This window comes from Eucalyptus grandis, chromosome 8 (assembly GCF_016545825.1).
Source record: "Eucalyptus grandis isolate ANBG69807.140 chromosome 8, ASM1654582v1, whole genome shotgun sequence".
NCBI classification, from domain to species: Eukaryota; Viridiplantae; Streptophyta; class Magnoliopsida; order Myrtales; family Myrtaceae; genus Eucalyptus; species Eucalyptus grandis.
In genome coordinates this window covers 23847004-23861993 of record NC_052619.1, presented here as the reverse complement: position 1 = coordinate 23861993, position 14990 = coordinate 23847004, and the positions used below count along the sequence as shown (strand labels likewise).

At 46.5% G+C, this 14990-nt stretch overlaps 2 protein-coding genes across 2 annotated transcripts; both read right to left on the bottom strand.

Moving 5' to 3' along the window:
* Nucleotides 1-5107: 5107 nt before the first annotated feature.
* LOC104429944 (probable glucan endo-1,3-beta-glucosidase BG4) lies at nt 5108-5497 on the bottom strand. Its single transcript, XM_010042737.1, has one exon. The coding sequence runs from the start codon at nt 5495-5497 to the stop codon at nt 5108-5110; it is 390 nt and encodes a 129-aa protein (XP_010041039.1).
* A 2218-nt stretch (nt 5498-7715) lies between these two features.
* Nucleotides 7716-9213, bottom strand: LOC104416758 (dof zinc finger protein DOF3.4). Its single transcript, XM_018860027.2, is given in 3 exon segments — nt 7716-8229; nt 8232-8486; nt 8489-9213. Coding segments are annotated over 3 exon segments (783 nt in total). The 5' UTR covers nt 8820-9213; the 3' UTR covers nt 7716-8032.
* Between the last annotated feature and the right edge of the window lie 5777 nt (nt 9214-14990).

The window sequence follows — 14990 nt, the reverse complement described above, 5'->3', positions numbered from 1 at the left end:
TGAGAGACCTTCACGAATATCTCAGGTACGCCCTCAATATTCCCAATTACCAGGAGGTGAGAGACCTTCACGAATATCTCAGGTACGCCCTCGATATTCCCTTTTACCAGGAGGTAAGAGACCTTCACGAATATCTCAGGTACGCCCTCGATATTCCCTTTTTACCAGGAGGTGAGAGACCTTCACGAATATCTCAGGTACGTCCTCGATATTCCCAATTACCAGGAGGTGAGAGACCTTCACGAATATCTCAGGTACGCCATCGATGTTCCCCTTTACCAGGAGGTGAGAAACCTTCACAAATATGCGAGGCACGTCCTCAATATTCCCAATTATCAGGAGGTGAGAGACCTTCATGAATATGCGAGGTACGTCCTCGATATTTCCCTTTACCAAGAGGTGAGAGACCTTCATGAATAAGCGGGGCACGCCCTCGACATTCCCATTACCAAGAGGTGAGAAACCTTCACAAATATCCAAGGCATGTTCTCAATATTTCCAATTATCAAGTACCATTCGATACTTGTGATCATCCAGGTATCCCCAAATAGTTTGTACCTGTGATCGTCCAGGTACCCCTTCGATACTTGTTATCATCCAAGTATCCCCAAAGAGTTTGTACCTGTGATCGTCCAGGTACCCCTTCGATACTTGTGATCATCCAGGTATCCCCAAATAGTTTGTACCTGTAATCGTCCAGGTACCCCTTCGATGCTTGTAATCATCCAGATATCTCCAAAGAATTTGTACCTGTGATCGCCTAGATACCCCTTCGATACTTGCAAATGTCCAGGTATCCCCCAAGAATTCATAATTATGATCATCCAAATACCCCTTCAATGCCTATGGTCAGCCAAATACCCATTTCGACGCCCGCAAAGGCCCAAATATCCTTCAGGTTGGTACTTGTGAATATCCAGGTACTCATTGATATGCCTGTGAATGTGTATCTTCTAATCAATGCCCCGAGAAAGGTCGGCGCATCCTCCCGAGAAAGGTCGGGTTCCAACCGGGTGTCTTCGACGAAGTCGGGCCCCACGAATCGATGCCCCGAGAAAGGTCGGCGCATCCTCCCGAGAAAGGTCGGGTTCCAACCGGTGTCTTCGACGAAGTCGGACACCCCACGTAATCGATGCCCCGAGAAAGGGGCGCATCCTCCCGAGAAAGGTCGGGTTCCAACCGGTGTCTTCGACGAAGTCGACACCCCACAAATCGATGCCCCGAGAAAGGTCGGCGCATCCTCCCGAGAAAGGTCGGGTTCCAACCGGTGTCTTCGACGAAGTCGACACCCCACAATCGATGCCCCGAGAAATCGGCGCATCCTCCCGAGAAAGGTCGGGTCGGGTGGACGGAAGTCGACACCCCACAAATCGATGCCCCGAGAAAGGTCGGGCATCCTCCCGAGAAAGTCGGGTTCCAACTGGGTGTCTTCGATGGAAGTCGACACCCCCACAAATCGATGCCTTGAAAAGGTCGGCGCATCCTCCCGAGAAAGGTCGGGTTCCAATTGGTGTCTTCGACAAGTCAAACGCCCACAAATCGATGCCCCGAGAAAGGTCGGTGCATCCTCCCGAGAAAGGTCGGGTTCCAACCCGGTGTCTTTGACAACGAAGTCGACACCCCAACAAAATAGATGCTCGAGAAAGGTCGGCGCATCTCCCGAGAAAGGTCGGGTACCAACCGGTGTCCTCGATACAAATCAGGCACCCACAAATGAGATGCCCTGAGAAAGGTCGGTGCATCTCCCGTCAAGGCGATTGAAGAAAGGTTCGGGTCCTAGACAAATCATGGATTGTTTTAACGGCGACCAGAAGAATGGTTCGGGTCTGGAAGAGCATCTCCCGTCACGGCGGACCGAAGAATGGTTCGGGTCCGAGACAAACCACTGATTACTCCAACAGGCGACCGAAGAATGGTCCGGGTCCTAGAAGAGCAGTCTTCCGTCAAGGCGACCGAAGAAAGGTTCAAGTCCTAGACAAATCATTGATTGTTGTAACAGGTGACCGAAGAATGGTTCGAGCCCTGGAAAAGCAACCTCCTCATATCACCAGGTAAAATGACGCCTTGATACTTGCCAAAACTCGGGGTTCACACCCTATCTCACTCACTCCCGGTAAGTAACTACAGGTATCTTCTTATCTGTCTTAGTATATTATATTGCTTATTTCCTGCATAGAATAATAGATCCCAAATAAAATATAATCTGCTACGCATGTATGGATAAAATTGAGGCATCAGTCTGTCTTTGAATGCAACCTCTGCGAGCTCACCTTCAAAGAGGGGCAGCTGTTGACACCTCAATTTTAATTAGTCTTTTCGAGTAAGTAGATAATAAAAAAAAAAAAAAAAAACAACAAAAAACAAATAAAAGCATGAAAAGAAACAAAAAGAAAAGCATAAGCCACCAACCTTTTCTTTGGGCCTTCAAAGCCTAGCCCCTTTTCTTTTCCTTCACAAGCCCGCGAGGCCCAGCCGCATGGCTCGGCCCGGCCCTTTCTCCTTGTCTTCTTCCTCCCTGTCTTCTTCCTCAACCGGATAAGCAAAGCACGCGCCGGACAAGAGGGCGCGCGACGCCGGAGCAAAATGGAGGAACGATAGCGCACGTGGAGCAAGGGGCGGGATGGCGTCGGATAATGATGTGCGAGGCGGATGGCGTCGGATGGGATGTCGGTTCGGCCGGCGGAGGCCGCTCGCGCACGGGGACCGGCGGTCGAAGCTCCGTCGACCGGTTGCCCCCTCGCCTATAAAAGGGCACCACCTTCGTCGAAGAACGGAAGAGCGAGCTCGAGATCTTCCCACCGAGAGACTTTGGGGGAAGAATCAAAGAGCGAGCTTGAGAGGACTCGGGTCGCGAGCTCGGGCCGACCTCCCACCGAGAGACTTCGGGGGAGGCCGCCGGCGAGCGAGTCCGGGAGGTTAGATCCGCCGATGGAGGCTCGGATCGACCGAGTGAGAGAGAACCAAGGCCGGGGGTGGGGGCTTTGGAGAGAAGAGGAGTCGAGAAAGCCGCCGTGAGCCGAGCACCAGCCGCGAACCACGAGGTCCCAACGTCGTGGCTGCTGCCGTCTCCCCCACGAGCACCACTCCTTCGAAGCTCGAAGAACCAGTGCAAAATCGAAGTTTCCCCGGTCGTGCTAGTCCGTCGTCGCCGCCGCAACACCGCCCCGACGCCGTCTAGGTTTAAGGGCAGCCGTCATCGCCACAAGCCGTGCCGCACCCACGCCGAGAGCAGGTGACGATGGATCCTGCCCATGCCATACCCATTTTCGCTCGAAGCCCGTCGCCGTCGCCGTCATCGTAGTCGCCGCCGTAGCCGTCGCCGCTGCAGAGCCGTCGTCGCCACCGCGCACCTCGGCCCTCCCCTCTCGGCGCCGCGAATCGAGAACCCTAGGGTTCTCAATTTTTCGGGTCGCGGCCTCGGGTCGTGGGTCGGACCCGTGGGCCACGAGTCGGGTAGGGTTCCGCGAGGTCAAGGGAGGTTGGAAACCGGGTCGTGGAGTCGAGCGGGTCGACAAGTCGGGTAGGGTTTCCGCGGTTTTGGGCGGCGGAAACCGGGTCGGCGAGTCGGGTAGGGTTTCGCCGAACCGGGTCGGCGGGTTGACCCGGTTCTTTTCGAAAACGGGCTCTTGGGCCACGACATCGTTTTTCAAAGAAATAAATAAATAAATAAAAGAAAAAAATCTGAGTCGGGCCCGCAACACGGGCCCGTCCTCATTCGGATCGCGGCCGGTCGGACCCAACCCGCGGATCCGACCCGGTCGCTTTTTGTAATATTTTAATATAAAATAATATTATAATAAATAAATAATCAAAAAATAATTTATTTTCAAAAAAAATATTAAAAAATGTTTAATTTCCAGAAAATCGAAAAATATTTAAAAATGTCGAAAAATGTTTTATTTTCTAAAAAAATCGAGAAAAATCAAAAACAATTTATTTTCCAAAAATATTTTGAAAAATATTAAAAAATATTTTATTTTCCAAAAAATGCCAAAAATCCAAAAAAAAGGTCAAAAATTCATGAAAAAGCAAAAAAATTCAGAAAAAGCTAAAAAGACTTGTATTTTTCCAAAAAATACCAAAAAATCCCAAAAAATCCCTTTTGTGTCCAAAAATTAGAAAATGACTCAAAAATGTTTTTCCTCCCAAAAATGCATGGAAAATCTCTCAAACATCCAAAAAGCCTTAGGGTTTAAACAAGATTAGGTACCGAAAGGGCATTAGTGATTAACTAGTGTAATCAAGTCCCCGATCCTAATTTCTCTGGTTGCGCAGAGCGAGTATTTCTCCCGATACTTCGCTTGGGTTTCTAATCGACCCACTCCAAATCGATTAGTGGCGACTCCATTTTAAAAATTGATTTATAGGTTAAAAACTCAAACTATTAAAGTCGTGAATTGGTGGACTTGGGAGAGTCCGGCCATAACTAATTTCAGCCAAGCCATTAGCCTCCTCAGGCGCTCGTACCCAATTGCGAGCGCCAGAAAAAAAGAGGTCGCGACAGCCACTAAAGCTGCGCATGACAACGCTTCTTGGTTGGGGAAGAGTTTTTTTTCGGAAATAGTTATTTTCTATTTCTATTTCGGGGAACAATTTCTGAATAAAAAAATCCGTTTGATAACTACACAAAATTTCTACTCTTGAAATAGAAAAAGAATAGAAATGTGTTTGGTAACGTAACAGTTTCTTTTTTGTATTTATTCATTTTTTATTTTCACTCACGGGTTGCTGGTGGCGGCGATGGCAATGACCGACAATGAGCGGCGGCAATCGGCGGCGACTGGCGACCGGCCAACGGTGGCAATCCGCGGCGAGTGGCAATCAGCAGTGGCTCCGAGCGATTGGAGGTGACCGCGGCAAGAGGAATAAAAGAAAAATAAAAAAGAAAATTGACTTATTTCTAGAAATTGTTATCGGGAACGAGAAGAACTTTTTTTTTCTTCTCATTTATGCTCCAAATATATTCATGAGCTAACTTTCTATTCCGAGGAATAGAAAAATAACTTGACGTTACCAAACGAATTTTTATTCTTTTTTTGGTTCCGGGAAACAAAAGAACAGAAATTCTAAGAAACAGAAACGTTGTCATGCAGTGCCCAAGTTATCATTATAGGTCCAATAATTCAACAATGCATCCATCTCTTCCGACCCGACCAACAGCCCTAGTCTCGCTTGTGACTACTGCCATGTTTACTCCACCGACCTTCTCCAGTGCCCAATAGAAACCATCAATTGACACATCGAACAAGTTTGTGTACCCAAAAGCCCCGTCCATCACGACCACCTCTGCCTTATTGACCGGGGCATAGTCCAGCAAGACGTGAGCCGGACTGTCGTGGTAGGCGAAGTAAGGATATATGTTGCAAAGAAGAGGATTATTGTTGGTGGCTGAAACCGGAGCCAAAGGTAGCAAGAATGGAGTTGCATGGGCGTTCCAATTCGACACGGAAGGAGGACAGGTCAATGCCAACATCGATTGGGACACAACCGTGGTCATTGGGACGGACAAGCTCTCTCTATGTTCTTCAATTTGAGCAAATTTACGACAGATTCCGTCGGCAGGAGCTTATCGGCGACTCTGCCGTAGTTCACGCCTATGCCTTGAGCGCCTGAAAAATTGATAACAAGTCCATTAGCTCATCGAACATATAGCCTCTTCTCAACTAAGAAATGGGAGGCGTTCTAAATCATAGCACGCAATGCTTTGAAACACCGGTTAGATCTATATTAAAACTCAATGAAACATAACATAAAATCTCCAATTTGCACTAACATGAAATAATACCTAGATGAAAACATCATTCACATTAGATTTCTTTTCTTGGTCATGCATTCACATTAGATTTTACACAAGGCAAACTTTGAGGTCCTCTACAGTTGCAAGTTGGCAATATCCTAAGACTCGTGATGATCGGGAAAATATATGTACGGATTCGGATTTCATTGGTCATGTATAATTATAATCATTAATCTTTATGATATCCATATGAATCTCACGTGAGACTCACATGATCAACGATTGTGATGGACTCGGTTTATGTGAACTGAGTACTAGATAAACTCTCACCCTAATAATTAATCATCGGCTTTTGGTTTGTTTGCACTGCACCACCTCCTGAGCTGATTTCCAGAAGAAAACCGATAATTACATGTCTAATGCAAGCACACACAGAGCAAGCAAAGAGAGAGACATCAAACAAGTCGCATTCCGGATCCCAATCCAATAGTTACATGTATTGAGTGCAAGCTTGCAATGAATTATGCTCAGAACATATGTTTTTGAGAGAAGAACAGATTGAATAGATTTCACATGAGACCCACTTACTTGAGGTTTAAATATTCCCCGTTCGGTTTTAACAAGCTTGTACCACAAGAGCCAAAGTACACATACCGGCAAAGCAAGAGAGGCCAGTAAACTGCAACATGAAAAATGCTAGGAGGCATGTGTGGAGTATATCGAGAGACTATTTGATACGTTCTCCAGAACTATCACGCCCAACTTTAAGGTGCTGCAACTTCGAAACATGTATTACCAAATGCACGCGTGACGGCACTTCACGGTTAAACTAAGACTAGGAACTCGGCCGGGCAACGGCAGGCCCTCTCTTTCAATGGATACATGCACGTTGGGCCTCAGTGGGCTCTCCGAGATGTCGGGCCCATCTAGTGGTGGATCCTCTTTCCCGAATGTGGCAATCCAGAGGCGTGGAAAAATTAGGAACTGAAAGTAATTGTGTGGCCGTCCATCTTCGAACTCTAAAAGGCACATGTTCCATTTTTAGCAAAACACAAAGGACGTCCTCCAATTTGTTCTTAAAAATTCTATGCTCGAAGCTCACATCTTTCTTGACCCAAAAAGAACATGAAAGGAATCGGCCATGTTCACTTAAAAAGCACCTACTTTACCTCTTTCTTCTATTACGGCCCAAACTTCTTTTGTCTTGTGAACAAAAAAATTACCAAGTTTAGCTTAGATCACAATCCAGTCTCAGAAAAAAGGCACCAACAGGCACCAACTTTCGGTTCGTATCCAAATCTAAACCCCATCGAGTTTCTGTTTAATGATGCCATGAAAGACGGAACGTGTCATTTCACACGCATTCAACTATCCACAGTTATAGATGTGGATAGATTGTATGCAATCCGAAGGCTTCTCCTATTTTCGAAAGCTACCAATCACAAGTTCAAGGTTCCATTGTTCTCAGTTTCTAGACATGCTCGGATCCTAACATATCGATCATTCGATCCTTGGTTGCCCATGACAAGTCATTTCCTTAGTCCATTTCCATTTTTGTCGCCAAGAGCAAAGCTTCGATGCTCACGTTTCCTCCTCTTGCTTGGTTCAGATTCCGACAGTGGTTGCAGCAACGACAATCATGCGAGTTATTGAGTACACCGAGAATAATACCTCAAATCTTTAACGATATCATTGGACGAAACCTTGACGCGATTCGGATTTGGGAATCGACTGAAAATTGATGCTTTTTTGCGAGATCAATAGAAAATTTTGGCCAGAATGAAGACCCAAGTTAAAAGCTGTGTTTTTCAAGGGAATCAGGCGAGAAAGACACTCAGACATTGCAGTTTTTTCCTTTGTAATCATATTGGAAAAAATATTAACAGTTGAATCTGGCGAAGGTTCTCGTTCTTTACTTTGCAAATCCCTTTTTTCATTGCCACGCAATTTGGCTAAACTTATCAATCGAATTTCAAACTTCATGTAAGGATTTATAATTCATTTAGCAGAGTTTGAAATCATAAAAAGAAAAGGCTTGACTGAATTACATGAGAGGGGTAAAGTTAAAGAGCAAATTTTTCCGTGCCATACAAGCATCAACAAAACGGTACAGCATGAAACTCCTCTCAAATTACATGGAGATGGACATGTCTAAAAGGGCCTTGCAATTCCTTTAATTTTCACACCTAGCAATACTGATTAAACCCTAAAAAGCTATCGTCATAACGAAAAAAAAAAAAAAAAAAAAGAAAGGAAGAAATAGAGAAGAGGAAAGAGGTGGGAATGTAACACCACTCATTTGAGACCGCTCCAAGCAGTGGAGATGGCGAGTCCTGGCCAAGAGAAGCACGAGTCGCCGCCTCCGCCGCCGCCGCCGCCGCCGCCGCCCACGAGCCCGCCCTCGTCGCCGCCCTCGAACTGCCACGCGTTCCCGATCCCCACCGGCCCGCCATTGCTCCCCACGCCCGCGCCGACGCCGTCTCCCACCCCTGAAAGGGCCAGACCCCTCTCCCGAGCCCGAACGCCATCTCGTCGAGCCCGCCCGGCCCCAGCCCGAGCCCGAACCCGCCCAGAGCCAGGAACCCAGGAGGCCCGTGAGCGTTCAACAGGGAAGTGAAGCTCCCGCACACGTTCAGGCCCGGCTTCCCGTCGCCGTCGCCGCCGGCGAGGTGTACGGGCCCCCCGTGGCTCCCGGCGAAGGGCAGGAGGAGGGAGGCGGCGTGCAAGTGGTGCTCCTGGGGGCGACGCCGGGGAGCACGACGGCGGCGGAGGAGGACGACGACGACGCGGAGGCGCCGGTGCGGGAGCGCTTGGCGTTCTTGCGGCTGCCGCCGCCGACGGGGATGTCCCTGAGGGTGCCGCCGTGGGTCCAGTAGCGGCGGCAGGACTTGCAGAAGTGGCGGGGCTGGGAGAAGTTGTAGTTGTTGTAGTAGCAGAACTTGGTGTTGGTGGAGTCGCAGCGCGGGCAGGGGAGGTGCTCCTGCTCCTGCGGCTGCGGCGCGGCGGCCCCCGCCCCGGCCGCGTGGAGGTGGCCGCCGTGGGGGGCCTTCGCGGGCTTGCGGTCGGCGCACTCCGACGGCATAACGGTGCACGCTGCAGAAGCCGGCTCGAGTTCTTGATCTCCGCGAGTTCTTGAAAGCGCCGGGTGGAGTTGATGGGGCGACGTTCTTGATATCTGCTGGTGGTGGTGGTGGTGGTGGGAGGTGGTGTTGGTGGAGGTGGGGTTTTATGGTTGGTCGGGCAGAGAGAGAAAGAGAGAGAGAGAGAGAGGGAGGGAGAGGAGGTGATATGTGCAGAGGGAGTGGACAGCTTTAGCTGCAGGCTTCTGTTATGCACGACATCATGCTGTTTGGTTTCAGACGGCTCAAAGGAGAGAAATTCATGTTCCTCTTTTTCTCGTTTTTTTTTCTCTCCCCTTTTCTTCTTTTTGTTTTGGGGGGAAGGGGAGAAGAATAATTTTGACTGAGTCGGCTGCTGTCTTTCAGTAGATGTTGCAGCGGATAGTGCGGCTCTCCATCCTTCCACATGAGACAAAATCACAACAAGCTAAGTCGTCCTCGGTTCGAAACCTTGGCCTAGCATTCGTAGGATCGAGATAAGGGCTCGTCGATTGGTCGTTTCCTGCATTGCATTTATGATCATACCGGCTACCGCTAATCGAAACGAATCCCCAGCCCAATTCCGTGATTTGGTTCCGTGCTGCTTCTGGTTTTGTCTGTCGTGAGTTTTGGTTTCTAGGCCACAATCGGGTTGTCTTTTTTTACCTACCCGTCTCGACGTATGGACGTATGTCGGTCCGAGGATACCACACACATGATGCGCGTGCCTGTTTAGCCGAATGCAACGTTTAACATTTTCCCCATTAAAAAAGTTATGAGTGTGCAGGCAAGAGGATATTATCGGTTGGCGGTGGATTTCAATTTGTAAGAATCTAATCATGACGGCAGTCCGTACATTCGTTTGAGATTAATTGAAGTTATCATCATGGCTTGAGGATGAAGCAACCCATGTTGACAAAATACCAAAGTATGATACCTCCTCGGAGAAGTAGGATGGATGCTTCTTTCGGAGACAGACTTGCGTCGAATGTTCTTTTAGCTTCCACGCACAATAGTATCGATCTTGCTCATGTGTATGTTTCATATGTAAAAACAAAATGAATCACGTACATGCCGCATATTCAAACCATGAAGCTTCATAAATACGATCAAAACCCTAACTTGCATAAACCCCTTTGGGAAAGTTAAACAACTCATACGGATAATCCTTGGTGTCTTTTGAAAAGAGGTCGATGCGCTCGTGGGAATGCGCCAAATCAATCTTTTTCTCATGCACATGAAGGAGTGCTATAATGCCAAAAAAAACAAACAAACAAACAAACATGACTTGCTCCTCAAACGTGACCCCCTTCAAGAAGGCACTAACCTACATGAGTGGAAGCTTCTGGTGCAACTTCCTTGTTGATGATGCTGCAGACCTTCCGTCGTACAATTCCTATGAAAGGGTATCCCCGGGTTGCTTCAATCTGAAGTTTTTGTCACTTGTTTCCTAACACTTGGGCCAGGAATTTATGGTGGGACAAACTTCCAAAGACTTTATGTGTTTTGTAATTCTTCAACCGGCCGGTTTTAGGGCATTTGATTAGTGCTTTGGAACGATTAGAGGTATTATTCATCATAGGGTATACTAACGTCATGGATTGTTGGATGTGAGAACGCACGACTGATTCATAAGTTCCAACTTATTGGGATCATATTAGTTATTAGTGACTAATCTTGGCATGCTTAATTCGTCATACTATGCCCTTTCTTCGAGTTATATTTTGGTGCCGAGATCACCCTTTTCCTGAATTTAGACACATGTTCTCTTTTCTCTTTCTAACGTCCTGTCTAGGGCATTTAACAAGTGACCTAGTTAAATGCACCTAACAGAGAAAAGTTTTTGCTTTCCGGACACTAATCACGCAAAACACGGAGAAAATGATGTTTTGAGAATGACAAATTTTTGTTATTTGGATAAGTAACAATTACCTCAAGACACCCCTTACGAATTGCTCAGAAGCTTCCATCTCTTGAGGACGATATATCACTATAAATTGATTGATAATTGCACAATTGAGTGAAACAACTTATTTATTCTTAATTATCTACATCTATTTTTGATGTAGATTGATTGACAATTGCACAAATTGAGTGAAATAAATGGATTGCAATTATAGTTATTGAATTATTTGAAATCCTCATAAATATTGAACTTATATACTGACGGTTCTATGTCCAAATTTATTTTTTCTTGAAAGGAATACTTAAGCGATGTTAATTACGTCAAAACCAAATGTTTCTCATGTAATTTTCCTTCATACTATATGGATGGTTACGAGGTGCTACAAACATAAAGGTCATTCGATATAGTTGTGATTATATTGTAGCCATATTCTACTATAACTGCAGTGCAGTTGCGTCATGAAGTATCATAAATTATATATTTGATCATTTTTGTTTGAAAGCTATGGTAGCTTCATACTAGATGAGGCAACTTCTTAAAAGCCATTATAAGTTACTGTAACTTTGGGGCTGCTTCAGCAGTTGAAATAACTAGCAAACATCTCTCAAGTTATAATATCTTTATTACACCCGAAACTGTTGAAAGGAAGCTATACAAGACTACCTAATAGACCATGGAAAATAAATTATATTCAACATAGCTCGTCTATTGGGCCCTTCACCCCTATTTTTCTTTTTCTTTTTTTAGAGAAATTTGTCAGACATTATTTCAACTTAATCTTAGGATGAGTACCAAAGTCCTAAAACTTATCGGCTCATTCATCGAGTCAGTTATTTTTCATTTAGCGGACATGATTGACTATACATCATGTTTTGGTTAATCAAGTCTAAATCTCACCGTCCTTTTTTTTTAGAAAGTCATAGTCAACTTGCCCTATAACCAAGGTATGTCATTGTTTCAACGAGAAAATCGACCAATGGACTTGAATGAGTGAAAACTGAACTCAGTTTATCCGAATGAATCACTTAAAACTCAATTGGCCAAAGAGAAAATCAAGGAGGACATCAATCACTTAATTTCTCTCAACCGACATTCTAAGCTGATGAGGAGACAAACGCAAGACCCATATCCAAGATTTCGCAAAGTGCCGACTTTTTCCATGGTAACATCGAGAGCAAATTTGGACCTCAGACCCCAACTGATGAAATCTCCATGAGAGAGAGAGAGAGAGCTGGTTCGTACGTGCATGAGGGGTGAGTGTCGAGCTGGGTTGTTGAAGAGAGAGCGGGATCAGCTTTGAATGGTCAAAGGCGGGGAACAGAGAGAGAGCCGAGGGTGCTGGCCTTATGTCCGGTCAAAGGAGAGAGAGGACGAGATCGAGATGAAGAAGAACAGTGGAGAGAAAGACAGACGGCAGAAGAGAGAGAGAGATGGACGGATGGAGGGAGGGACAGGAGAATCATGAATGTCGGGGCAGTGCGGGGAGAAATAATTGGGGCCGTCCCCTCTGATTCCGGACGCGTCTTGTCCGCACCGGATTCCTCCTCCGTACGCCTTCCCCCTCACCGCATTCGTCGCTCACCAACCCCCTCCCTCCTTCCCTCCCTCCCTCCCCATCCCCCACCGCCGTCCGATGACCTCCTCTCGTCTTGAGCCTCGGCGAAACCGACGGCGGCGATAGACGTGGGGACGGGTCGGTGGGGGCAAGAAAAAGGGGGAAAAGCACGTTGAAATTCAATCGTCTCTGATTGGGGCGAACCGAGAAAGTATGATGGTTGCAGAAAGACCATCACGGCTTTGGGTGAAAATGGGGAAAGGGGGGATTCTTCCTTGTGGACCCGGGTTCATTGGACCATGTGGAATATATCAACGAATTCATCTCATGGGTTTTCACACATAGAAACTGGGCAATAGAGTGAATGGCCACGATAGAATCAACCTGATGATTCTAAATTTGAAATTCAAAGTTGGATTTGACAAAATGTGCTAAAAAATTTGTAAGTTTGAATTTTCAATTATTAGTGTCGTGACTATGATTGGGTTGTACATTGTCGCGACCTGCGATGATTATGGAAATTGAGGAATCTGTGTTTAGATGGGCTACCAAGGGGTTTGAATATATTTATTCATGCAATGCATTTTTCATTGACCAACTTTTGAATGGTAATGAACACATTAGAATGTACATCCCACTTGTTTCAGCTAGTAGCCTGCAAGCCCCCTTATGCTCGACTAGTCCAATTTGGCACAAAGGCACATTTGGGTAGATTTAGTAAAGAGCATTTCATTTTCAAGGCTAGCCTCGCTTGAAAGGCTTGAACTAGGTCTACCCTTCTCAAAAAATTCCACACATTGGTTTTTTAATAGGCAAGCTCGAGCAACAAATTAGACCCAACTCGAGGGCTCAATTTAGGTCAAGCCAATGATTACATCCACAACTGGCAATCCGACTCCAATTGACAATGATCTAGGACCAACTAATTTTTGATGTCTTGGGCCAATTGATGGTGACCTAGATTGGGGGGGATCTTGATTCCACCCTAAAGACCCAAATAACGACAATCACCGGCAATGTCAAATGGCCTAATGAGCCAGCAGCAATCAACAAAGATGGTTGATAGTGGCAATGACTTCTCTTCAATGTTATATAGGTAATGGGTAGATTCAATTATGGCAGTGACTTCTCTTCAATGTTATATAGGTAATGGGTAGATTCAATTAGGGGTGAGTAGTAGTTGAGAGTAGACTAACCCTATTCATTAACATTTTTGCGAAGTAAGATAAAATTTACCATCATAAAGGAGTTCTTGTCAATTTTATTGTTGAAGGGCAAATTCAAATAGGGGTGAGCACCGGTTTAGGAAAAACCTTGGAACCAAACCGGACCAACTCTATTGGTCAAATTTTCGGCTTTGGGTGCGGAATCAAATCGAACCACAGAGCTGGACTAGACCAAGAACAAAATTAAAAAACCCTAATTATCTCTTTTTAGTGGTACTTTACATTTTGTATCTTTGTTGTACTTATTTCTCGCCTTTTTGTTGCTTAACTATTTTGAAGTATTTTCTATTTGTCTTGATTGTTAATTAAGGGAATGTTTTAGTAAGATCTGTCTTTTCAATGAATAAAAGAAAAAAAAAAGAAGAATAATGAATTGGCCGGTTCTCTAATAGATCTCGAGACAAACCAAATTGATATGGTTGACTAGAGGGTTTATAGGGTCATTTTCAAGTTCCAAAAACTTCAAAACTGATCCAAAACTTGTCCACACCCAAATAGTTCACCCAAGTATCTCGACCTCGGTCAAGTCTAGATCCTTAAATAAGTGTAACCCTTTTTCATGGAGCAACAGAAGAAGGATAGGCAAGGACAGAACCCTCACCGTGTCGCCCCCGCTCGATCCCTATTTACCTAGTCCACACAAAAGCCAAAACCCCCACGGCGCACGATGCAAGATCTACACTCATTGGACTTACGGTCTCTGGGAATGACTAGGGCTAGGGCTGGGGCTGGGGCTAGGGCTGGGACCTTCTTTAGGAAGAGCCGATGGGGTGGTGGGTCCGCCGCGCCCCGCACCGCACGGAACAGGAAGAGGAAGAGGCTGAGAATGATTCTGGCGTCGCGACAGCGAAGGGACGGAGGGAGGCGTATGTCTGTATGTAGATTCTCGTTGGGGCGGGGGTGCGGAGTGGGGGGGTCCGGGCACGCGCGGTCGTCAGGCTCCTTCCCTTCCTATCACGAGTCGCTTTCCTTGTGTCTCGCCTCCAAGGACGCTGTCGCTATTGCCTACCGCTACGACTCCCTCCCTCCCTCCCTCCCTCTCTCTCGCTCTCTCTCTGCAGAATTCCTCCTCCCTTTCAGTCAAGTCTACGAAACGCCAGTGACTGACCGAGGCTGTCTTCCTGTCAAGACATTGCTGTCCTCCCCTCTGTCGCCGCTGCCGCCCCGATTCCTACTCCTTCCTTCCTTCCTTCCCTCCCTCCCTTCCCCATGAAAGTCTTCTTCCCATTTCGGATTTGATTTATCTTATCCTGTTTCTTTTTGGCCATTTCTTGCGAGACAGCGATTCCCTCCCTCTCTCTCCTTGCCACATGCGTAAATGTAATCATTATGGAAGGTACGCACATTATGTGTCCCCTCCCGTCCCCTTTCACATTATGTGTGGGCAATTGATGATGACCCGCGCCGTGTCCCCTCTCTTTCCCCCCCTTCCTTTTGCGTGATGCTATTGCCCCTCTATAGCCTCCTC

Coding starts and splice junctions, on each gene's coding strand:
- LOC104429944 (XM_010042737.1), bottom strand. CDS start 5,497: ATGACCACGGTTGTGTCCCAATCGATGTTGGCATTGACCTGTCCTCCT.